Source organism: Spea bombifrons, chromosome 6 (assembly GCF_027358695.1).
Source record: "Spea bombifrons isolate aSpeBom1 chromosome 6, aSpeBom1.2.pri, whole genome shotgun sequence".
NCBI classification, from domain to species: Eukaryota; Metazoa; Chordata; class Amphibia; order Anura; family Pelobatidae; genus Spea; species Spea bombifrons.
In genome coordinates, this window is record NC_071092.1 from 41,638,380 (window position 1) to 41,664,250 (window position 25,871).

General features: G+C 41.5%; 1 protein-coding gene across 2 annotated transcripts; it reads left to right on the plus strand.

The window, feature by feature from the left end:
- Window positions 1–664: 664 nt before the first annotated feature.
- On the plus strand, window positions 665–21,908 carry MOB3C (MOB kinase activator 3C). 2 transcript variants are annotated; one of them, XM_053469199.1, is made up of 4 exons: window positions 665–815; window positions 5,824–6,295; window positions 15,769–15,971; window positions 21,134–21,908. In XM_053469199.1, the coding sequence occupies exons 2-4, from the start codon at window positions 5,878–5,880 to the stop codon at window positions 21,161–21,163; spliced, it is 651 nt and encodes a 216-aa protein (XP_053325174.1). In that variant the 5' UTR covers window positions 665–815; window positions 5,824–5,877; the 3' UTR covers window positions 21,164–21,908. The 2 variants fall into 2 exon arrangements, with proteins under 2 accessions (XP_053325174.1, XP_053325175.1); XM_053469200.1 differs by lacking the exon at window positions 665–815 and adding an exon at window positions 4,706–4,756.
- Window positions 21,909–25,871: the final 3,963 nt, after the last annotated feature.

Here is a 25,871-nt window from a genome sequence, read left to right on the forward strand (position 1 = left end):
ATTATTATTATCAACAATATTTGTGTAGCACCAACCGTTTACTCAGCACTTCTTACAATACATTTTTTTAAAGAGTCTGTCAAAACTAGAATTGACAGACTAAGACAACCCAATACATTAGTCAAAGAGGTCCCGGCTCATGAGCTTACACTCTAAAGATACAGATATGGATAAATGGGCCAGCAGAAAAAAGTATATAATATACAATTTAATCTATAGAGGGCCAATTTTAAGTTTGCACATCTGCATTATAACATATAATATAATATTTAACATTTTTATTTTATTTCCAAATAAATAAATCAAATTATGATTAATAATAATAATAATAATAATAAACTTGTCGTTATATTGCCCAATCCTCTGCACAAAATATCTCTATCCACATAGATTATCTCTTAATTACATTTTTTTTTTTTTTACGTTTTACCATCCCTTTAATTCTTTCGAAATCCTGGCAACAAATCAATGGACTGTAATGGGCTAATGAGGCTTGAAGGAAACTCACAATGTACACAGTGCAGAGATGTGTGTGTGTGTGTATGTATGTGTGTGTGTGTGTGTATGGAGTGGGAGCTGCCTGAGTCACTGCACACAAGTTATTACATGAACAGCTGTACACTTCTAGGCAAAATCAGGATGTGACATCACTTGCAGAAAAAAAGGCAGTTTGTTTAATGCAAACTACACAAAGCTTTGCAGTGAACATCCATGCTATGGGCAGGGAGGACTCCTTGGACTTTAAAACCAGCTAAAGAGAGGCAGCAGACCCACTGTAACTGGATTTATCTGCTCTGAGGGGTCTCTCGACTAAGGTGAGTTCTCAAATTGCAGCAGAACTTGTTTTTTTGGGCAAAGCAAAGGGGCAGAAGACAGCCACGTGCTGATTATCTTTTAAGTGAAAGTATGACTGTTAGTGTTTTGGAGAGAATGTTTTGGTTATCTAGTATGGAGCAAAAGTAAAGAATTCGTGTTTGGACTAGAACTGTTTCATTAGTTTTAGTAAGTTGATGAGAGTAATGGGATTTGGAGTCGAACAACAGCTTGATTACTAAATGCAGAAAGAATACTCCAGGAAGTATACTAAGTAACTTTACAAGTTGCCACTTGCTACAAATAGTTAAGTAAATAAAAAAATGATACTGTGTTATAGAACTTTTGTCTGTTGCATTTCATGTGGTTATAATATGCTGGGCAGATTCCTAGGGTTACAGGGTGGGGAGCTGATATTCTACTGAAAATGACCCCCCACCACCCATGTCAGGGGACAGTTCCAGGAAGGAGACATCAAGCTCCTGATAGGGATTCCAGAAATGTTCTTGGGCTCCCTGCATGAAAGTGTTAACAGTCAGTTTTAAAAGAGGGCTTGCCACTAAAGCAACTTGGTCTGTTTGCTTTATATCACTAGATGATAAGTGTTTTAAGACTATGGTTATTATTTAGTAATGTTATTTATAATTAGGATATTGATTGAATAGAAACAATCGTGAATATTTTAATATGTAAACACATGTTTTTATCACTACTCCCATCTGGAGAGACATCTCCTGGCTACACTGGACTACAAACAGACCTGACATTTTTAATTACAGTAACCACTTGTTGCACGTGTCCAATGACTTAGTAATGCCATCTATTCACATATTAAGTGCAACATCTATTATATATTGTAAAAAAAAAAAAAAAGTTTTTACAAAAATAGACCATCTTTTGTGGAATAACTTCCTGGAAGTTTTAGTTCCACAACATCTGGATAAATGCTCTTTCAGCTCTGGCCCTAGGAATTTTAGGGTCCTAGGCACTGTCTTTGGCGTCCGCCTTCTGCGTACCTCTTAGTATATGACAGAACGTGACAGCGGTGCCTCCTAACTGCACAGGGCCTTAGGTAGCAGTATAGATCCCCTATATGATCCCTGGAGATTCTACAGAGTCGCCCAATAAAAAACGAGAGATGTTGTAGGGAAAGTGAAGTAAGGGCCGAAGCCCCTGAGGGAAGCTTCATTGTGTAGGTGATCATCACACATATCTTTGAAAAGAGCTGACTTAACCCTGCATGATGCCCCCAAGGTGGCTCTTGAACAAAAATAAACCTCATAAAGCCCATGAGCACACAGGTTAAGTGATTGTGTTCAAGTGGCCCAAGAGGCATTTGCCCTATATACCCTATAGCAGAGGTAGGCAACCAGGTGTTGTGGACTACATTTCCCTTGATGCTTTGCCGGCATTATGACTGTAAGAGCATTATGGGAGATGTAGTCCACAACACCTGGAGTGCGGAAGGTTACCTACCCCTGCCCTATAGTATGGATATACGTATACGTATTAAGCAGGTGCGTTTCTTTAATGTCTTTCAGTAAACAATGAGTTAAATTGTTTCTCTGGAGTTTATTATTGAATTTTTTGGGGTTTAAATCAAACATAGAAATATAGAATTTGACGGCAGATAAAAACTATTTGGTCGATCTAGTCTTCCCATTTTTCTTGATGTAAGACTCATCAGTCCTTGAACTTGTCTTAGATTCAGGATAGATTTATGCCTACCCCATGCATGTTTATATTCCCTCTCTGTATTAACCTCTACCGCTTCTGATGGGAGGCTGTTCCATTTATTTAGCACCCTCTCAGTACAGTAAAACTTCCTTACGTTACAAATGTCAGATTATTTAATTTCACTTCCCTTTAAAAAGCAACCTAGAAAGTTTCTAGCTGTTTGAGTAAAATCCCACATCACTCACTTGGAAATCCCCAAAAATATATAGGTAAATACAAAAAAAAAAATTAGAAAAAGAAACCATCTACTGTTTTGTTTCAAATAAACAGTCATGGCCTCATTTTGTTATTTTTATTATCTTTTTTTATTTATAGCGGCAACAATTTACAAATTGCTTCATTTTTCATTATTTAACGCAATTAAAAAATAATAAAAAAATAATTGGAAAAAGCAAGCCCCTAGTAAAAATCTGGAAATGCTGTTAACTGTTTATGACAGGCAGAAATGCGACAATCTTTGCAAATGTAGTCCAAGAAAAAAAGGAGATGTTTTGTTAATTTTTAGGACATTTTTAGGAAGTTTGGATTAGCAGGCAGCACGGGAGATTAAATCTCTGATAATCCATATTTGCTACTAAGCGAGATTATGATTAATTAATTATTATTATTATTATTATTATTATTATTATCAACAATATTTTCATAGCACCAACGGTTTACACAGCACTTCTTACAATACATTTATTTTATTGAGTCTGACTAAACTAGAATTGACAGACTAAGACAAACCCATGCATTAGTCAAAGAGGTCCCGGCTCAAAAGCTTACACTCTAAAGATACAGATATGGATAAATGGGACAGCAGGAAAAAAATCTTGTATACAATTTAATCTTTAGAGGGCCAATTTCAAGTTTGCACATCTGCAAATTATTCGATAAGATTGTGATATAATATTTAACTTTTTTTTTGTTTCCAAATAGTCCATAAATACAATTATTATTAGTATTATTGTTATTATTATTAATAATAATAATTATTAATAATAATATGTAGTTATATCGCCCAATTCCCTGCACAACATATCTCGATCCACATAAATTCTCCCTTAATTACTATTCCTACCGTGTTGAGGCTGCATCCTGTAGCGTACGCTATAATTTGGAGAAACTGCACACAAACATTGCTTTACAGACCGTGTTGCTTTTCGGGTTTGGTAGCCGGCAGTAAACAAAGCATAAAAAGGACACAATGGAATATGTAATTATAAGGATTTCCTTAGCGCTATTCCAAGATCTAGAGAGGCTTTGGTGCCATTTACAGCAGAGGGGAAGGACATCTTCACAAAGGCTTCACACTGATCAGGAAGGCTCCTTTCCCACAATGCCTTAAATATAAGTCGGCAGCATAATTACATTTCCACAACTCAACTCATTGGGAATCTTTCCTCGATAGAGTAATTATTCCGGAGATACTAATTCAATCTACCCCAAAGGTGGAATGTGATATGTCCAGAATCCGTGAAGGGTTCAGAATAAAAATAAAGAGAGCGCACCGGAGGAAATACCATTTCTAGATTGTATTTAAGTGACTATTTTCACATGATGGGTTCTATCACATTGAAATTAAACTCAAACCGTACACAAACATGATGGAGGCATTGGGGGTTATATATCAAGGGTGATTTTTGGTGCAATTTTTGAAAATAGGTCTTATAAACCATGGCAACCAATGGAATATCCCTGCTGATTCGACCATTGCGTTGGTTTCCATTGTAATAAAAAAGACTTTTGACTTAACTCTCATGGGCAATGTTTGGTTTTATTAAACTTGTAAAAAGGTGTGTAGCCCAATCTCGCTGGAAAGGGTTATGGCGCCTCAGATCCCGCAGTAGGCTAGGCAAAGGAATGGCGTTGCAGGCCTTGAGGAGGGGGTTATATTTCCTATGAAACATTACCAGGGGCAGATCACCCTATTGGGCAAACAGGCTCCCCGTGGCTATTTGGGCCTCTGAACCAGCCCATTCACATTACGGAGGCCTGTGACCCGTGCTGCACGTCCGTCTGAATGAAGATGATTCACTAAGGTCCTGGAGGCAGCCATCTTAGATCTTCACTCCACATGAATACACTGCTGCCTACTGCACACAGTAGAGGGGCCTTTTTAACACTATGTGGGTATATGTATGTTTTTTAGAAGACCGACAGAAACCACAGCAGGCCACATTCACATCTGCCAAGTAAAAGGGTTCCCAAGAGTCCTCAAAAGGTACATTTATATGACAGGCCTGAGAAACTCCCTGTTTGAACAGAGAATACCCACACCCTCACAATAATCCCTAAACTTGCAACGTTCCCAGTCATTGTTCCACACACAATAGACAGGCTGTGTTACGGTCCCGGAGAACTGACTAGAGTACAGTAAATTATTTATTGACTGACTGAGCTGACCCTGCAACGGTTTATAATAGAGCAATGAGATAATGCTCAAAAATATCCTTTTTTTACTTGGCTTAGCCGATTACGCAGAAGAAGCTCACTGGGACTTGGCCTTCACATTGCAGTAAAGCCAAGGAGTACCATATATTATCGAGTAATATAACACTTTTAATTCCTCATAGCCAAAGACAATCAGCTTATCGTCGTAATATTAGCCTACGCTTAGTGAACTGCTAATTAAAAAAAATACAAAAATTCTGGCAATTCTAAGGAATGCTTTTAACCTATCAGACCCATCTAATCAGCTTTATACATTAGCAGTATTTGTTTTGGAGAATAAGACAAAAAGAACAAGAATTTCAGTGACAGGCAGCCAGAAATTCCGAACTATGAGTCACCTAATAAAATAATGCTTATTTGCACTTATTTCTGTCATTTGTTCCATGTGAACACATGTCTCTACTTAGAAATCCAATTTGTCTGCCGTTGATCTTAATGGATTTCCATATCTTGCTGTTCGAAAGAAAATCTAATCACTTTCCGAGTATTTACGTTGACGCGTAGACAGAAAGAATGAAAGTGTAAATAGGAAAATTTGAAGCATAGATAATGGGCAACAAATTGGTATTCAACACAAGTGTGGACAGCCCCTTCTCAGCTGAATTAAGAGGTTTTGTACACGGTATCGTCAAATACAGGAGAACTGCGTTGCTTGAACTCTTGGTGATTTACCAAGAATTCAAGATCCTATTTAAGTCTGGCAGACATATTATCGTCTCGTCTAAAGGTGCTTGTACAACAGCCCAATCTACAGTGCTTTAATGGACATGTCTTCCAGAATGACCTACATTGTTCTAGGTAATAAAGTTTTTATGCGCTTTTATTTTTCTGTTTTAGAGGCACTTTGAAGTTCAAGTTCACCCTCCTTTATGTTGGGCTTTCAAATCCGTCATGGCGATGTGCCTCAGCCAAGTGTTTAATAAAGACAAGACGTTTCGCCCCAGGAAGAAGTTTGAGCCAGGAACGCAACGTTTCGAGCTGTACAAAAAAGCCCAGGCATCCCTTAAATCTGGGTTGGATCTAAAGACGGTGGTGCAACTACCGCCCGGTGAGAATATCAATGACTGGATAGCTGTACACGTGGTGGACTTTTTCAATAGAATCAACTTGATCTATGGCACCATGTCAGAGTTCTGCACGGAGAAGAGCTGTCCCATCATGTCTGGTGGACTGAGGTATGAATATAGGTGGCAGGACGATCACAAGTTCAAGAAGCCTACCAAGGTTTCCGCTCCTCTGTATATGAACATGCTCATGGAGTGGATTGAAACATTAATCAACAATGAGGATATTTTCCCCACAAGGATGGGTAAGTGTTTGCAAAATAAAAAGTTCCAGGTCATTCAAGTTTGAGACTTAGTTTCCATTCTTGGTTGATGGTTCATGCACAAAATGGTCTGATGGTTGCCGAGGAACCCACGTGAATCTCTAGTTGGGATGCACTGAAAGACAGTTGAAAGCCACCTTTTGCCTTGTCTCATGAACTGGGTTGTCTATAAAAGTAACCTGGGATGTCAGCCTGGCATGACCCTGATGAAAATAAGTCCTGAACATCAGTGAATCACCCCATGTAAAATCCCCTAGGCTTGTGTGAGGAGTGTCGGTCTGGGGTTTCTAAAGGCCAATTTGGGGGGGGGGTTAAATGGAGACTTGAAAATGCAACTCATTTATGAGAAAACAAATCTTGTTTACAAATAAGTATTTATAAGAAGCTTAGACTGGTGCTTAAACCATAAAGTATCAGCTCAATGTAAAGTGGAAGCAAGGAAAGTCACCCAAAATATCACATGACTGACAAGCATAGCAGGAAGTTAATTGCATCAAAATGAAATATAAGCACATTTTCTTGAATAACTAATATACTTTAATGTACACAACACTCTACTTAATGCTCAAAGAACAATATTTGTTTTTCCCCTTAAAATAGGTTGACTAGACCTTTTTTGTTATATGTCCTCGGTAATAAGAAAATGCCTGGTCACCCTGCTCTGGTGAATACCGAGAAAGTGTTTAGCAAATTACGATGTGATGCATGTGCCTCTGAAACTTTAAAAATGCATGATATAAATAGAAAAACTGAACAAAGAGGCAATGGAAACAAAAACCCAACCGCACATTCTCTATTGTCGCCAGCGGAATGACATAATTTTGGCTGGGTCTGATTTTTATTCAAATTGGATGATAATAACAAAACGAAATCCTTCACAGATCCATTTTCGACATGCGGATTGATTTAATTTAACGATAAATGCTTAAAACCTGTGTTTGGAAATGGGAAAAGGGTGAAAAGTGTTAGTCATAGATTGTTCTGCATTCCAAATATGTACATTCGAAATCGTCCAAATAATGTGCACAGAAATAGCAGAAAATGAGTTTATAAATTAAATCGTGTAATACAAATACATTATGCTATTTAAGACTTCACTTAGTTATAGAAACTATTACCAGGTATTGCTATAAAGTCTCAGCAAAGTTTGTTGGTGAAGCTGTGCCCCCCAAGTCACACCTCGAATGACACGCTATGGAGGGAAGCTGACACTGAATGTTCTTCTAACCATCATCCCATGAGACATTTGAAGATAAACTGAAGACTCAGTGCCATGACAACCAACTTTTAATATCTATGGATTTAGTAGCTGCACCTGATTATAGGGAGATTACTCTTCAAGCAGGCCCGTACTGGCCATCTAGCAAACCAAATACCCATTGAGCTGGTGCCAGATACCTCTATGGCCACGGCCTAGATAGACATGGCTGCCTGTGCATAGGCAGCCAGTGGCAATGCGTGTACATAATTTAGTGACCACTGGCCTTAAAGTGCCAGGGCTGCTTTTCTCCCCCAGTTTGGCCTTGTCTTCAAGCCACTCACAATTTCTCTCTATATTGCCTCAATGCATTCTGTATATAGGTAGATAGTATATTATATCATATATATCTACATATAATACAGTATCACGCAGTGCAAGACAAATCACTTAATAACTTGCGCAGCCCCTCACACCAACACATTCCTGACTTGTGTAACTGCAATACCCAGCAATCTCCCACTCATGGGAATAATATTTATCTATCATGTTTAGCAATTCGTTCCTCCCGACCTTCTGAGACCATGCGCTGTTTTTCCAGATGAAGCAGATATTGACGGGCATTTAAATGTCCTGACTGAGACCGGCCTCAACGATGTTCTAGGTGTAATAAATGGATAGATTTGACTTTATCCATTGCCGTCTTACATGAACACAAGGTTCAAATTTCCAATTCCAGGCCCCTGCTATATTCCCAATAGTACAATGCCTGCCAGTGGTGAAATATTTTCCTTAGAACAGAAAGCCAAGAAAGCAGACATCAAACTCTTCACAGCACAGTAATGGGGGAGAAAAAAACATTGGTCCTGTATAGAATGACTTATTATTATTTCAATATGATGCTTAGATGGGTTTATTGGCTGCTTACCCTTTTATAAGATTCAGACCCCCCTGAATGTAATTTTGCATATGTCTCCAAATGTAGTTAATTAGTCATGTTGTTTAATTATTTTAATGTTTTAGCCCAAGTAGCCAACAATGAATTTTAGAACAATACAATGTGATGTTTCGTTTGTTTTGCAAATTAAACTGTACAGTAGAGCAGGGAAAAGAAAAGAGACGAAAAAAGTCATTATTGTTACTGTTAAATATACGGTATATTGTGTGGGCCATAAATAGTTAAATAGCAGTTGTTTGACGTTCTTTTGTGGCAAAAAGAAAACTCCCTCATTGTCTACTTTTGTGGAAATAAAGAGAATAATTTTCTTTTTTAAAAGAAATAATTCACTTTAACAGTCACACCTCATATTTTTGTGCTTTAACCCATTCCCCAGACCCTCCTTTTAAGTGTATTTCTATATATATATATATATATATATATATATATATATATATATATATATATATATATAAGTAATAAGGGGGAATTCATCCATAATACCTGGGCAACAAAATTAGGCATAAGAAAGAGGTATATCACTGGGTTGTTAACATTGTTATCTTTATTGTCGATATTTGAGGAGTGTTGCGCTCTGCGTACCAGGGGGTGATGCTGTTGCAGGGTGGTACACGTTGTCCTCACAGAAGAAAGCCTGTTGTCCCAAAACAGTTCTTTGCCCTCACGGGTTGAGACTTTTGGGTGCTAGTGGTTGTGTGACTTTCTGAGGGTCCTCCTAAACCAGGCACAAACTTAAGCGGGCATACTCAGAGTAGTAAAGACAAGCAGTACTCAGGATAAGCCGTTACAACGCCAAGGTCAGGTAGCCAGAGTTCATGATAGTGAGAATAAAGTATACAAAAACCACATGTAGGAGGTGGCTTGAACTCATTACCCAAGGGAACACATGGAGAGAAGTAGCATCTGCAGGAAATGATTATTGATCCATCCTCCAATTTCTATAGTGTATATATGGCGTCCACCAAAGGAGGACGCCTTTTGCTCCTAACAGCACTTAATCATTGGTCTTGATTTTATTTGCAGAAGCAGATGAACCGTATCCAAGCCACCCGGTTGTTTTTATATGTATACATGATGTGACTTTTTGTCTTTTGAAGGCACAGCAGTTTATGTCAACTTTGGACAATGGGAGATGGTAACAGGAAGGCCATATTATGAATCTCATCAATGCTACAATTGTTGCAGTTGTTTGTCAAGAGATCATTTATTGATCAATCCTTCAATCGATATAGGATATATATATATATATATATATATATATATATATATATATATATATATATATAATCATCCACCAACAGACAGAGAGCCCCCCCCGAAGGGAGGTGAAAGACCCAACACATCTCTTGCGTAACAACTCCCATCATATCCAGATTTTTAAAATCTACTTAGTGATGCACATATTTCATTTTAAGGTGAAACTGTGAAAAATGAGCAATTTTTTACAAATCATTTTCCCGAATGTTTTTAGGTTTATTTATTTTTTTATAATAATTGATGGTTTATATATTCATATGTATGATTTTAAAAGAAATGCATATTTGTCCTGAAAAAAAAAATATAATTTGTGTGGTTCAACTAAACAAAAGGGGAGGGAATTATGATTGAAAACAAGCTAGCAATAGCGCAAACATTTTTTTAAAAAAAAAATCAGTCCGTAAGTGCAGAAATACTCTCAGAGGGTTAGGGTTACTCACAGAGTACTTTAATATGCATTTTTCTATAGTGAGGGTGCCAGTGACATTAAACTGTCCCTTTAACGAAGATCCTGTACCCCTTTTTGTATGGTTTCCTTGTACCGTGACCACACTGTGGGGATGAGTTTAAGACGATTTTTCGCACACATCACTGCTTGTGACAATGTTTCTTCATAAATGTCATCTTTTTGAAGTGGTCAGTTTCCAGATATGCCCTGAATTCTGAAGGGAGGAAATAAGAGAGGAAATCCTGTCAGCGCTGAAAGGAGAAAGGGCAGATATCATTTTGTTTCCCAGGATTGTCATATTGTGACATCCGAAAGGGACATTTCTACAAGCATAGAGCCCCTGGCCGTCCAGCTGTCCTGAATTACATTCTTAGTTAGATAAGAAGGATTAGGGTTAACCACCTTCTAGAGTTGTAGTTCACTTGAGTCCACTTGGATGGTCGAGAAGATCTTGGGAGATTTACATGGCCACATTAATAAAGAGTAGTTGTGTTAGACACAAAGCTAAGCGTGGGACAATCATCAGAACATTCCATTGGTGTCCGCAGTGGCTCCAAATTCGATCCCAAATTGCTACTTATAAACAAAGCCTATAGGCCACATCAGCTGCCTATCCTTGCGCTATGCCATCATTTTTTCTTAATTATGTGGTCCCAGGGCATATATGAGTTTTTTGGACCTTGTCGCTGTTGTACCAGAAGAAACGGCGTGTTCCCAGGTCCTTCATATACCTGGCAATGTTCTAAAGCAGCTGACCCTTTATAGTTGTTCAATGTTAACCCCTTAATTCTCCATCACAAGTATTCTACTGTAGTTACTCTCCAACTGTTGCAAGCATTGACAACGTCCGAAAAAGGTTAAGATATTAGAAAGTAAGCCAGAAAAGCACCAATTTGAATTTTCAGGGACCAAAGGAGTAGATTATGAAGATAATATAGATTATGAACATGTCGACTCCAGACTGGAGTGAAAACTAGACTTCGTCTTCATGTTCATCTTCGTATTCTGCAAATATTCCCCCGTTCCTGTGTTCGGTTCGGGCGAATATTCGTGTACATTCTTCGTGTTCGTTTTTTTTTTTTTTTAAGGGGTTAATACGGGGTTAATGCGGTACAGACTACGCAGCAGCTTTGGCGCCAGGATTTTAAATGTCCGTACGAGCAACTCTATTGGTTGCCTGCAGGGGCCTCCTCTGGCATCACAGCCGTCGCTTGCACGGCCCTTTAACTCCTGACGGGGAACTGGGCCTGTCTCCCCGCTCCTTGTTTAACTCCTGATGGCGAACCTACGGATTTCCGCTCCCGTTATCTCTGCAGCATCGCAGGGGTTAACGGGAGCAGAAATCCGTAGGTTCTCCGTCAGGAGTTAAAGGGCCGTGCAAGTGAGCCTATTGGTCGTACGCCCCTTTAACCCCTCACGGCGAACCTACGGATTTCCGCTTCCGTTAACCCCTGCGATGCTGCGGAGATAAGGTAGGCTAGATGGGGAGATTAGTAGACGAAGACGAAGATTCTTTGTTTTGTGTGTCTTCGTCTATGTTTTGCCGCCGCCATGTTCGTATGTTCGGTATTCGGGCTGAGCAACGAAAACACACCCTTCGTTTTCATGTTCGCACGAATACGAATGCACAAGTCTAGTGAAAACCCAAGACCAGGCCCGGACTGGGACAAAAAATAGGCCCGGGCATTTAAGCCTGAGCAGCCCATATTTATTTATTTATTTATTGTTAAAGCCCACCCTTCATGTACCATCTTTGCATTTAATCATTCAGACAAATCATTAACACATTCATTAATGCAGTCTCACAAATCATTCAAGCAATTCATCCTCACATGAATTCATTGTCATACGCATTCACACAATTCATCCACACATTTATTCATTCATTCTCATACGCATTCACACTACCCCCTCTCTTCATCTTATCTGCCCCTTTTCACTATGTAACCCCCTTTTCACTATGTAACCCCCTTCCCCACTTCTCAATATGTACCGCCTCTATCTATCCCCTCTCCCCCTTTCTCACTATCTAACCCCCCTCTGCCCCTTCTCACTGCACCCCCCTCCCTCACCCTACTTACCTTGTTGCCGGAGCAAGCAGCAACTGCGACCGCGCCTGTGCCAGGGCAGGATTGACATAGGGGCTGATGGAGCTGCAGCTCCAGGCCCCCACCTTAAAATAGGCCCAGTCAGGACTGGACTGACTGGTCCTATATGGCCGCATTAACGCAGAGCCCCTTAAGCCCGCCGCAACTACCCCCTCCTAACTATCTACCCTCTCCCTCTTTAAAGTTCACTTACCTTTCAGGAGTCCTGCGGTGGGGGTGCAAGGCCTCTGCCACTGTATGGAACAGTATAGAGTGATGGGAGTTATGATGTACTTTAGAGCATAATTAGATCATGAAAAAGACATTGGAAATGGTACAGCATAACACCCATCACTCTCACACACTTACCAATCCACACACTTACCAATCCACACGTATACCAATCCACACATACACCAATCCACACGTATACCAATCCACACACATACCAATCCACACACATATACCATTCCACACGTATATACCAATCCACACGTATATACCAATCCATACATATACACCAATCCACACATATACACCAATCCACACGTATACCAATCCACACATATATACCAATCCACACATATATACCAATCCACACGTATACCAATCCACACATATATACCAATCCACACATATATACCAATCCACACACATATACCAATCCACACATATATACCAAACCACACATATATACCAAACCACACATATATACCAATCCACACGTATACCAATCCACACGTATACACCAATCCACACACATATACCAATCCACACACATATACCAATCCACACACATATACCAATCCACACACATATACACTAATCCACACATATATACTAATCAACACATATATACCAAACCACACATATATACCAAACCACACATATATACCAATCCACACGTATACCAATCCACACGTATATATACACCAATCCACACACATACCAATCCACTCTCACTGAATGTTTTCCTACCTTTCCTCTTTTCTCCTTACAGCTCCTTTTCCTCCTCTTCTTCAGTTCTTCTGTCTTCTCTGTCTTCTTCCGGGTCACCGGGTCGGTGGGCGCGGCTTCAGTGTTGTGCGCCGGGATCTGACAAGAAACCCCGGCGCACAACAGCTGTTGCCGCGCAGATCACAAGGGAGCGGTATCGGAGGTCATTAACAGACCTCCGGCTCCCTTGAGTGATTTTAAGCCGGGTTGAACCCGGGTCTGTTAAAGACCTCCGATACCGCTCCCTTGCGAGCCTGCTCCTCCAGCGGCGGACATTACTGTCCGTCTCTGGAGGAGTGCCGGGTGCCGCAAGTTGGCAGCCCCTGATGAGCGGCACCCGGTGCGGACCGCCCCCCGTCGCGCCCCCTGGAGTGTGGCGCCCTGCTCTAAGAGGCCGGGAAGCCCCCACCAGGGCCGGCCTTACGGGTCTGCGGCCGCACAGGGTTTAAATTAAAACATCGGGGTTTTTTTTTTCAACTTTATTTAACATCCTCCATGTTAAATAAAGTTAAAAAAAAACTTTATTTAACATGGAGGATGTTAAATAAAGTAAAAAAAAACCCCGATGTTTTAATTTAAACCCTGTGCGGCCGCAGACCCGTAAGGCCGGCCTTGGTGGGGACTTCCCGGCCCCTTAGAGTGGCGGACCCGGTTGCAGTTGCGGCGGGCTTAAGGGGAAGGTGCCCCTTATGCCCTGCGTTACTGCGGCCGTAGGTAGGTTAGGGGCCTGGAGCTGCAGCTCCATCAGCCCCTAAAGTCAATGTGGCCCGGCCCACCGGGCAAATGCCCGGTGTGCCCGATGGCCAGTCCGGGCCTGCCCAAGACTATCAGGTATGCTGATTCACTACGGGTTTTTTCCTCCGTTTTGTTCAGTGATGTCATTCAGAGATACAATATAGCTCCGGAAGAGAAGCGCGATAACTTTACTGATCAGCGCGTGACTCTTTCTTCCTGTTTTCAGGCGATATCTATACAAACAGCTGTGCCGGAGCAGTGCACACTGACAGTCACTTTATTACAGAGGGAAGATAAAAACAAGTTTTATTACAATGGAAAATCCCATATTGCGTGCTGCAGTATTATAGTGAGCCTGTCATCCAAAGTATTTTGCATTTAAAAAAAAAATATATATATATATAATCTCCACATCGTTTTAGACAATTTTCTGTATGGAAGGTTTCTTTTAGCAGAATGATTTTTGCTTATACCGAAATGCCTGGGGAAAGTGAAAATTTTTAATGTTTCAGATGTCCAAGGCATACGAGTGCATTTATAAAACCAGGATATGACTCCACGCCAACAATTAATGAAACGCTGGGAAACTAGAGGCTTTTGCAAAAAAAAAAAAAAAAAAAGTACATTTATTTTCGACACTAACGGGTGCCCTTGTTCCGAGGGAAAGAAATAAGGCCTTACACGTTTCACGCCCTCAACTGAAAAAAGCTTTTTTTTCTGTGAAATTCTTTTTCAATTTTGGAAGTGAGAAAACGCGTGAAGTTTCATTCAGTGTGGCTTGGAATGACAAAGAGGGCATGTTTACTTCTATGTGTGTTCAATAGACAGCAATGCTATATCTTGGGCTGGTCCTAATTTTCCAAATAGGGCAGGCCTATCTCTCTTAATGTCTCCCTAGCTTCTCCAACGACCCCTTCCGTGTCCCTGTATCCTTTCTTGAAGTTCTGCTTCTTCTCTTGCCTCTCCTTCTTCTTCTGTCTTCTTTCTTCGTCTGCTACTCCGTGCACCTGGCCTCCCGGAATACTCCTGCAAAGGGGCGGAGCCTTCATGCACACCCTCTCCTCAGATTGGAGGAACAGAGGAGGTCCCTATACTTAGAGAGGCCAGAATAATGAAGGCAGATTTTTGGAATAAGAGAAGCGTTTCTGCACCTCTCTTCCTTCACAAATCTGCCTGCATTATTATGGCCTCTTGGAGGGCTTCTGCTAAATGGCAGAGAAACGGGGACAGCCACTCCTCCCTCTTTCAATCAGGGGGAGGGTATGCCCAGAGCTCCGCCCTTTTGCAGAAGTGCTCCAGGAGGCCTGGTTCACAGATAAAGAAAGAAGACACAGGGAGAGGATAGAAGAACAAGAAGAGGCAACAGAAGAAGCGAAGATGCTGGAAAGGAGACAGGAGCACAGAAGTGTTCAGGGGAGAAGGTAGGGAGACAATGAGAGGAAGGGAATTTTTGGGATTCTCGGTGTGCCAAACCCCCTGCCCTCCTAAATTCGCCACTGTGGTTGAGATTAGGATATAACAAAGACACATTACTGATGTGAGATATGATGTCGCAGCTCAACCGATCACCTACATCACCGCCACATTTAATCCTGATGGTGCTTAAGAGAATACTAGTAAATAAGGATAATTCTGAAGTTTAATTTAATATTATGTAATGGTTTTTGTGTTATCTGGTCTTGTGCTTTTGTTTTATTTATTTTTTAAAGCTTACAGTTTTGGATGTGCTACAATAGGAACTATTGCCTGATGCATATTCTCTGTTTTTAATTGCAGGGGTCCCATTTCCAAAGAATTTCCAGCAGGTTTGCCACAAGATTCTGACGAGGCTGTTCCGGGTGTTTGTTCATGTCTACATTCACCACTTTGATGGCATCATAAGCGTGGGAGCCGAAGCACACGTCAACACCTGCTACAAACACTTTTATTACTTTATTAGAGAGTTCAGCCTGATCGACCATCGGGAACTCGAACCTCTGGTAAGAGAGAACTGTTTGCAGAATAAACCAAGGTTGAAATATCTCCTTGTCTGGGGTCAGATCTGTAGGAAAAAGTTCTTCTGAAAACATAAATGCAAATGAAACCAGTATTTTTAGCAGAATTTCTTTTTTAAAGCTCACAACAGTACTGTGCAAAAGTTTTAGGCTGGTGTGAAGAAATGCTGTGGACTTATTCAGCCTCTGTCGCTTCTGTCTCTTCATGTAATCCCAGACAGACTCGATGATGTTAAGATCAGGGCTCCGTGGGGGCCAACCCATCTCTTCCAGGCAGGGCCGGACTGGCCCACCGGGATACCGGGAAATTTCCCGGTGGGCCGGAAGGTCCGTGGGCTGGGACCAGGGGCGGGCTGGGACCAGGGGCAATTGCCCCCCAGGCTGCCCGAAATCTAATCTGAGCGGCCGCTGGGTGCTGATGCGGCCGGCGCTACTATAATACTTTTTTCTTAATTTAATATGGCAAGCTGGTCCGGCTTGCCATATTAAATTTTAAAAATGTATTACAGTATCGCCGGCCGACCGCATCGGCACCCAGCAGCCGTGTGCGATGGCCGCCTAGTGATGGGAGCAGCGTGAGGGGTGAAAGCTCCGCCCCCTCGCACTGACCTTTCACCCCTCACGCTGCTCCCATCACTATGCAGCCATCAGATTGCTGGGAATGTAATCTGAACGGCCGGTGCGTGCTGATGCCGCCGGCCGGCTCTGCTTTAATACTTTTTTTTTTACTTTATATGGCGAGCCGATCCTGCTTACCATATACATAAAAAAAAAAGTGTTAAAGTAGCTCCGGCCGGCGGCATCAGCACGCACCGGCCGTTCAGATTACATTCCCAGCAGTCCGATGGCTGCATAGTGATGGGAGCAGCGTGAGGTGGAAGCTCCGCCCCCTCGCACTCAGACTGCTGCAGCACCGGATGTCAGGTCAGTGAAGAGAAGTAGAAGGTGAGTAAAGTAATGTATTTTTTTGTACAAAATGTATAATATTTTTTTGAATGTGTTTTCAGCATGTGTGTGTGTATGTAAGTGTATCCCCCTATATGCCACTCTGCCTCCAGAAATGCCTTTTACCCCCCTATATGCCACTCTGTCCCATGACATGCCTTTTAACCCCCTATATGCCAGAGTGGCATATATATGGGTATAAGGCATTTCTGGATGCAGAGTGACATATAGGGGATTAAAAGGCATATCATGGGACAGAGTGGCATATAGGGGAACATAAGGCTTTTTTGGAGGTAGAGTGCCCCATGATATGCCTTTTAACCCCCTTTATGCCACTCTGCCTCCAGAAATGCCTTATACCCATATATGCCACTCTGTCCCATGATATGCCTTCTAACCCCCTATATGCCACTCTGCCATATAGGGGGTTAAAAGGCATATCATGGGACAGAGTGGCATATAGGGGTATAAGGCATTTCTGGATGCAGAGTGACACATAGGAGGTCAAAAGGCATATCTGGAGGTATAGTGGCAAAAAGGGGGTTAAAGGTATATCACGGGGCAGAGGGGCATATAAGAGGGTTGAGGCATATCAGGGAGGCAGAGTGGCATATGGGGGTTAAAAGGCATATCATGGGACAGAGTGGCATATAGGGGGGCATAAGGCTTTTCTGGAGGCAGAGTGCCCCATGATATGCCTTTTAACCCCCTTTATGCCACTCTGCCTCCAGAAATGCCTTATACCCCCCTATATGCCACTCTGTCCCATGATATGCCTTTTAACCCCCTATATGGCAGAGTGGCATATAGGAGGTTAGAAGGCATATCATGAGACAGAGTGGCATATAGGGGTATAAGGCATTTCTGGATGCAGAGTGACATAGAGGAGGTCAAAAGGCATATCTGGAGGTATAGTGGCAAAAGGGGGGTTAAAAGGCATATCACGGGGCAGAGGGGCATATAGGAGGATTGAAGCATATCAGGGAGGCAGAGTGGCATATAAGGGATTAAAAGGCATATCATGGGGCAGAGTGGCATATAGGAGGGTATAAAGCATATCGGGGAGGCAGAGTGGCATATAGGAGGGCATAAGGCTTTTCTGGAGGCAGAGTGCCCCATGATATGCCTTTTAACCCCCTTTTTGCCACTCTGCCTCCAGGAATGCCTTATACCCCCTATATGCCGCTCTGTCCCATGATATGCCTTTTGACCCCTATATGGCAGAGTGGCATACAGGGGGTTAAAAGGCATATCATGGGACAGAGTGGCATATAGGGGGTATAAGGCATTTCTGGAGGCAGAGTGGCATATAGGGGGTTAGAAGGCATATCAGGGGGGCAGAGTGGCAAGCCTGGGGGCAGATGTGCATAACTCGGGGGTAGGTTGGCAAATAAAAGGAAAAAAAACCAAACATGTCTCAATCATAGCTTATATTAAATATGAAAAAAATAGTCTACATGAATTAATAAAGAAACAAAAGTTTCTTACCAGAATATCGTGAAGAATAATGTGATCACTGTTTTGTTCCACTTAACTTTTTCATCTAAAATGTTCGCTGTAGCAAATGTTTTGATCCCATTATGTGTAATGTATTTCATTTATTAGGGCCTTTTAAAACTTTTGCTTTCTGGCATTTTAATACAAATAATGAGATAAAAAGAATGGCGAATAGTGTGACTCGGGTATGTATAAGGGGTGCGTGTGGTTAAAGAGCGCGACCGTGAGATAAACTATATGGGGCTGGTCTCCAAATTTTTCCAGGGCTGCTTTTCAGTCCCAGTCCGGCCCTGCTTCCAGGACTCCTTATTCTTCTTTACACTAAAGATAGTTCTTAACAATTTTGGATGTATGTTTGAGGTCCTCGTCATGCTGTAAAATAAATTTGGTATTGCATGATTGGTAAGTATATGCCTGTATTTATCAGCATTGAGGAAACCATTAATTCTGACCAAATAATTTAACTATGCCAAAAGCTGTGGTGGTGACAGCGATCTTTAAACATAGACCTACCTTGACATTAGAGGGACACTTCAGCCGTCATACGCACTTTAATGTATATGATAGCTGTATGTGGCCCCTAAACTTTACATGGTGTCCCTCTTATATACATCTGCGCCCCGCCCCCCCCGGCTATATGCACTTGATATACTTACCATCAGTCAGCTCCAGCCCCGACTCGGCAAACACTGCTGGCAGGAGGTCTATCCAGACCCCCATGTGTATGTGTGTGGAAATCTCTCCCATTTGAAATCCTCCGAGCAGCCAATCAGTGGCAAGAATCATCAGACCATGGAGGAGAAGGGCAGCTGCAAGGCTGCAGCTTCTACCTCAGGTAAGCCCCTTCTTTTTTGAAGAATGCATATGAGTTCTCACAGAGTACTTTAATATGCATTTTCTTTAGTGGGGTGCCAGGGACAGTAGACAGTTAACCCACAAAACATAAAAAGACAGTCTTTTGTTATATTGTTATATTTACATAAAGCAGCTGATGGCAGTTATTGAAGATATTTGTGATACAAGATTTCAGCTCACCGGTTGGCATTCCGTAATGGGCATTTTGGGCATTTTTCTAAGCCACCTTGCATTCACGTAAAATCATTTTTAATGTTGGTTAATACAAAGGCCTTCGTTGACACGTTGTCTTTTACTTTATGTGTACCACGTGCAAAAGCATTAAGGAATTTGACCTGTGTTTTTCCCGGAATCAGTATAAATTTGGAAGAGCCTTGGAAATCTGCCTTGAAGTGTTTTTGTACTATTTATATGAAAGTTTCATCGAAGACTCCTTCAGGTTTTTTTTTTTATAACAAAAATAATAATCTGCCATTTTCCTTTGTTCAGTTCACATAGCAGTGACATAACGTCTGAGAATGCAAATTCTCCCCAGGAAAACGAACTGAAGGTTTCTGAGACTGAAAAAGGCAGCCGTTCTAATATTGTTCGTATTGTACAAGTAAATTGAAACATGAAGTTTGCTTATTCCCGAACAGACGCCAAACTACAACTATTTCCCGTTAGTAATTGGAGCAATGTCATAACGAGACCGTCAAACTGGAATTGAGACTGACAGGGAAACCACTGTATAACTTAATTGGCCGATAAAATAATGTATATCTGTTACTTCACCTTGAAGACTTCAGTGGTTCCCATCGTCCGAGCCGGCCAAGAAGAACCGGCCCTTCCCTTAGTTTTACCATGGAGGAGAGGAAGGGGCTACTTATGGCTTTTTGGTAGTGTGGCTCCAGAAGAAGAAGACTGGGGACCCTGTGTCCTTCTGTGGACCTACAGTGGCACAGATACCCCCACCAGCTTCACCGATGTGGCTATAGCATGAGCCTTCTGGCTTTTAAGCTTAAATCAAACAACATATGTTATTTCAACCAGGCATTTTAACCCCTTTTCACAACTGGCCCATGCTTTTGCATGTTTGTACTGGTAAAAAGGGCCATGCCTTCACAAACCGCATGCGCCTTACTAAAGCTCTCCTTCAGACTATGGTTGCAGAACCGGTTTCAGATGGTGACTAGCCACCAGCTACTAGTGGAAAGCATTCTTTGGCAAGCGCACACAGGCATTGCCGGGCTTCCTCTCAGCTGGCGTGTTTATCATAGATCATGTGACACGGCTGCATATTTCACGCATGTGTCCACAGGGATCTGCTGCAAGATTACATCATAGTGTTCTATCAGTACCTGAGGTCACAGGATGATTAATCTTTCCTCTGTACACATGAGAGCATAGTACAAATCTATAACCCACACACACACCTGCACGTGTGAGTAGACATGTCTTTTTCAAGATTATGTCCCCTGATACACTGACGTTTGTAGAACATAGGGATCGAACCATCTGGCCAGCAGAATAAGAATCATTTTAAAACCAAATATATCAGAATTAAAAAATCCTCACATTTACATGAATACAAATATTCAAGGGCATGCATTGCTCAACTGATGCACAAAGGGTTAAGGAACCTTGTAGCCTAGAACTCACAAAAGGTATATTCCCCTCTAGGATAGATGGAACTCGGTTTACCCCATGGTTCTCTGAAAAGACTCTGTGTTCTAGAATTCAAATATTTCACTGATCTTTGACACGCATGTGTCCCGCTACTGCACGTGTAATTAATAATGTGTACTGACCTGAATTGTTAGTATTTACAGAGAAAATTCACGGTTCTTTTTTTTTTTTTATCTCTTTAGAGAGAAATGACTGAAAGAATTTGCCATTGATGGTGGATCTGTTGATCATCTTTCTACCTGGAAATGTGAACCACCCTACATGCCTTCCAGCGAATGTGAATTCCTAATCTTTCTAGAAAAATGTTGCTCTACTGCCTGGTTCATCTGTCGGTCCAGCTACAGAGGGGTTAAGGAGAACCCAATTTATTTTATTTATTCCCCATGATGTACTCATCATGAAAACGACTTATTTCATTGTAGACGTCAAAGCAAAGTTCATCCACCATGAAGCCATGGATAGACAGCTCGTTACCGAATGGTGATTGGTGATGAAAGTGTTAAACAGCACTCGGGTTCTTAAAGAATTGCCGATTTACGACGTCTGTCTTTTGTATTAAGAAGGATGGTTTGTAACTTTTCCAGTTAAATGCGAATAAGTTTTTTTTTTTATTCCGTTTGGAAAAATGTGCAATTTAAATATCAAAACCCAAAAGGATAACCGCAGCCAGGAAAAAAAAAATCTGGATACTGTGTATTTCAGTAACTTTCTGGTCCAGTTAAGAATTGGCCGAAGAGATCATCCACTTACTGGCGGAATTTCCACATTGGGGTTTTGAGCCAACTATCTGTTTTTTTTGTATGTCTGCTTTTTTTTTTATTTAAAGAAACACTGTATGATTGTTACAATTAAACTGAAAGTATCGTATTTTGTACATACACCTCGCACAAACAAATATTGTTAAACTAAACTCAAGTTTTATTAGATTATAAAAACATTAAAGATTTTATATCTACATTTTTCAGTAATATTGTTCCTGCTATGCAAGGGTCTTTTGAGCAGAATTATATATATATATATATATATATATATATATATATTCTTCACTTCACTATACGTTATGAAGAGCCAAACGCCAATGAGCTTCTTCTTTAGGAAGAGCTTGGTCTGCCCTGTGTAATGTATAGTTAAATCAGTGAGATTACTCCAAAGCCTCCACCAGGGCTGGACTGGGGTTGACGATGTGTCCCTGCCACTTTAAGGCCAGCGGCCGGCTGATGGCTGAATACATGTGTCCACACATTACATTGATATGCTTACGTAGCGTGTGGCCGTGCATCTGCACTGATCAGCCCTGTCCGCCAGCAGCCCACCGGGCATAAGCCAAATGGCCAGTCCTGGCCTCCACACACATTCAATTATACATTATACAGGGCCAGTCCAACCCTTCTAGCTGGAGAAACCTGCCCATGCTGGTCAGTGAGTACAACTCCCCTGTAAACTCTCTTCTTCTGTCTTCTCTCTTCTTCTGTCTTCTTTACCCTCCTCCTCTTCTCTTCTCTCCCCTCCCTCTCTCTCTCTCCTTTATAAACTGCTGATTACACAGTTCTTATGATCTAGTGATCAATGCAATATTTCAACTCATTTCTGCTGTAATTCTTATACATTCTTCAACATCGATCATTTCACTGCCGGTTTCACTGTACAAGTCAAGAAACGAAGTTCAACCGAGATCTAACCGTTTCTTTTATTGGAACATTTATCTCGTGTTACTTGTCCTCCAGTGTATTCTTGGACCCAGTTCTCTGGCATCATTCCCTTGGGACTGTTCTGCTGTTTATTTCGGGTTTTTTTTTATTTTTTTGCGGAAGTTTAAATTCTCCCGTAGAAGAGAACACGCTTCTCGCTTCACGAAACCAACGCCTGAAGATGTGACCTTTAAGTTCACCGCGCTGTCTCACGCTAACCAACTCTAATTGCTTTCTTAGCAATTAATGATAAGAGAGCTGTATTCTCCTTCCTCCTGTACTTTATGATAATTAATATAGAAAATATATTTTTTTGGCATTGTGTGCTATATAACTGTATTGTGTATGTTTTGAAGTCTGTATTAAGGCTGATAATTCCATTTTTTTACACGTCATTACAATCCAAACACGTTAGCCGTATTATCTATTATACACTGGCGGTGGTTTTATAAATCCCTCCATCATTTCCCAAATGAGAACCCCCAGTAAGAGATTTCCCCAAATCACTAAATGACAGTTTTTTTCCTTTTTTCACCCCAGCTCTGGTTCTTAAGTGCAACTTTTAGGGGCTTATTCACTAAAGCGTCAGGAAGGTTTGCAGGAGAGTTGTGGTTTTAACTGCCTGAATTCACCATACATTATGAAGGGCCATCTCTGGCGAGTTTCTCTAAGCTGGCTCCCTCTTTAGTGAATAAACCTCTCTGGGAGGTCTATTTACTAAAGGAAGAGTTGTCAGGAAGGTTTATAGGAGAGTTGTGGGTTTATCGCTCTCACTTCACTATGAAGTAGCCATTATGAATGGGCCATCACTAGCAAGTTTGATCATCAAGAAAGCCTGGGCTGGTCCTGCAAAACCTTCAATGATTGAACTATACATTGTATAGGGCCAAGCTCTTCCTGCAGCAGAGGATCAATGAATAGTGAAGTCAAGGAGCTGAGCCCAACTCTCGCAAAGTCTCCTCTCGACTCTCCCCTTAGTGAATAAACCCCTTTGAGTTTGGTTAATGTAAGGTGATTCGCTTACTAAACCATATCATGCAGGTTTGTATATTGTGCACTTTAAGGTGCTTGAATTGGCACGAGATCGGGTGGGAGCCACTTGACCGTCATCACATCCCGCACGCCTTACAGCTGCCCCCTATTTTGCAAGTGCTTAAGTGAGCATGCGCAGAGGCCAATCGCTTTCAGACTGCTGTAAACAGGTTTCAATAGCTTTAGTTGGGGCAAGGTATGAAAATGTGCTTGTTTCACAAAATGTTTCAGTTTCATTTATTTTTCGATGGCTGTTTTTGATATACACGGTTCGGTGTTCTGTGTTGGCAGAGCTTCTACGTTTCAGAGAACGAGTAATAATAGAATAAGTAGTTATATGAGCGTGTGCAAGGGAAACATTTCTAGAAATAGCCACGTTATTTCTAGAAAGCGCTATAAATACATAGAGCACCTTATCAGATGGATTATCAATGGTTTTTCCTGGATCCGAAACTTAATTCAATATTTCCTTCCTGGATCGGTTAATTTGGTTCCTATCGGGACTCAAACTGCATGTTTCTTCAGTGATCGGCAGCTGTTTGGGAATTAATTTTCTTGAATGGAGTCTATTGCAAGAGTCATGGGGGGGGGGTAGAGTAACCTGGAGGGGGGGGGTAAAGTAACCTGGAGGGGGGGGGTAAAGTAACCTGGAGGGGGGGGGTAAAGTAACCTGGAGGGGGGGCGGTAGAGTAACCTGGAGGTTGTGAATGAATTTGCCAGGGAATTCAGCCACCTGTTAACCGAGTGCACTTGAAGAAAACGTGTTAGTATTACAACACGGTGTGCTGGTTTAGATAAGAAACTCTTAAAATGGGCAATATTATCAGTATAAGTAAGGAGCCCGCGTATGCTGAGGATTAAGTGTATATATTTTGAAATAACTGGCTGTTGCGTCCTGTGGTCTGCGCTAGATGGTAAGTCTTGGGTGTTTATTCACTAAACCATTGGTTTATTGGGGAGCTCAATTCAATGCAGTGGGGTTTATTTGCTAAAGAGCGCGCTGTCTGGGGATCGGCGATTTCATCTCAATGACTTTGCATTTGTTTTATAGAAAGGCAACCCAGGTAAGCTTGCGCTCGGAGAACGGTTTAGATGGATGGGTCTGTACAACGATCTCTTGAATGTCGCCTCGTTTATTGCGTGATACATTATGCAGGGCCAGCTCAGCCCTTCCTGCAGAGAAATTATCCACGGATGGCTCTTTTATCATATAGTGAATTCAGGCGGTGGACACCTCAGCTATGGCCGGTTCCCTCTTTCTAGTGATTTTACTATGAAATGTTTGTCCTGCGAGGGGAAAGGTAGGAGCGCCTGGCCCCACTTGTGGCTCCCCAGTGAAGGTGTGGTGCTGGTTTGGAGAACTGAAACGTTGCGAGGTTTATCTCATGGATGCACCCAAGTAATTGAACATACATCAGATTGTTATAAGATGCACTTGACTTTAAATGGAGTAAATGGAAGCTTCAATAGACCTCTTCCTATTGTGATTCTTAAATGGAACTTTATATCCCATTATTATCTTTTAATATTTGTTGCCATTCTCCAAAAAGCTTTTAAATTAAGAAAAGTTTACTTTTTCTAAATGTCACAAAGTGGGAGAAGACTGACAGATTTTACTACAAATTACAGCTCATGCATCGTTGACTGAGATAATGAACGTGCCAAGTTCACTTCAAGCTATGAAATCGCTGATAGGGGTTGGTGGGCTTTGTGTTGTTTTTGAGGATGTCGACCTCTGATCCATCAAGTCTTTGATTGAATTAAAGTGACACGCTGGATGATGGCGTCCTTGACAATTTTTCAGTGTTATGTTCTGTTAATATGTCTGGTTTGCGAGCGATGGAACGTTAGGATATTTCTGATGGTGTTCGGCCAAATGCATGTCCTGTACGGAGAATAGCTGGGGGAAGGGGAAAGAAGCAAATGCAAGAGGGGCCTTTAATATGGCATATCACTCTTGCATTGTGTTGTCTTGTGAAAAACCTGCTTCTACCCCAACACTAGGAGGTGGGAATGCCTCGAACGTACGTCAGTTTGATATAAAGGATACAACTGAATCAAAAGTGTTTGAGGTCCTTGAGACGAGGATAGTGAAGCAAATACACTTGGTTTATTGATCTCCAAGAGGTTTTGGCTGTCCACATGCACACATACATACACACATGCACACATACACACATGAATGCTCACATCCATCCAC

Bases quoted from the DNA above. Each gene is read 5' to 3' on its own strand.
- MOB3C (XM_053469199.1), top strand. From the start codon at position 5,878: ATGGCGATGTGCCTCAGCCAAGTGTTTAATAAAGACAAGACGTTTCGC. The intron at 6,296-15,768 runs GTAAGTGTTTGC...TTTTAATTGCAG, and splicing joins TATTTTCCCCACAAGGATGG to GGGTCCCATTTCCAAAGAAT. The intron at 15,972-21,133 runs GTAAGAGAGAAC...TTATCTCTTTAG, and splicing joins ATCGGGAACTCGAACCTCTG to AGAGAAATGACTGAAAGAAT.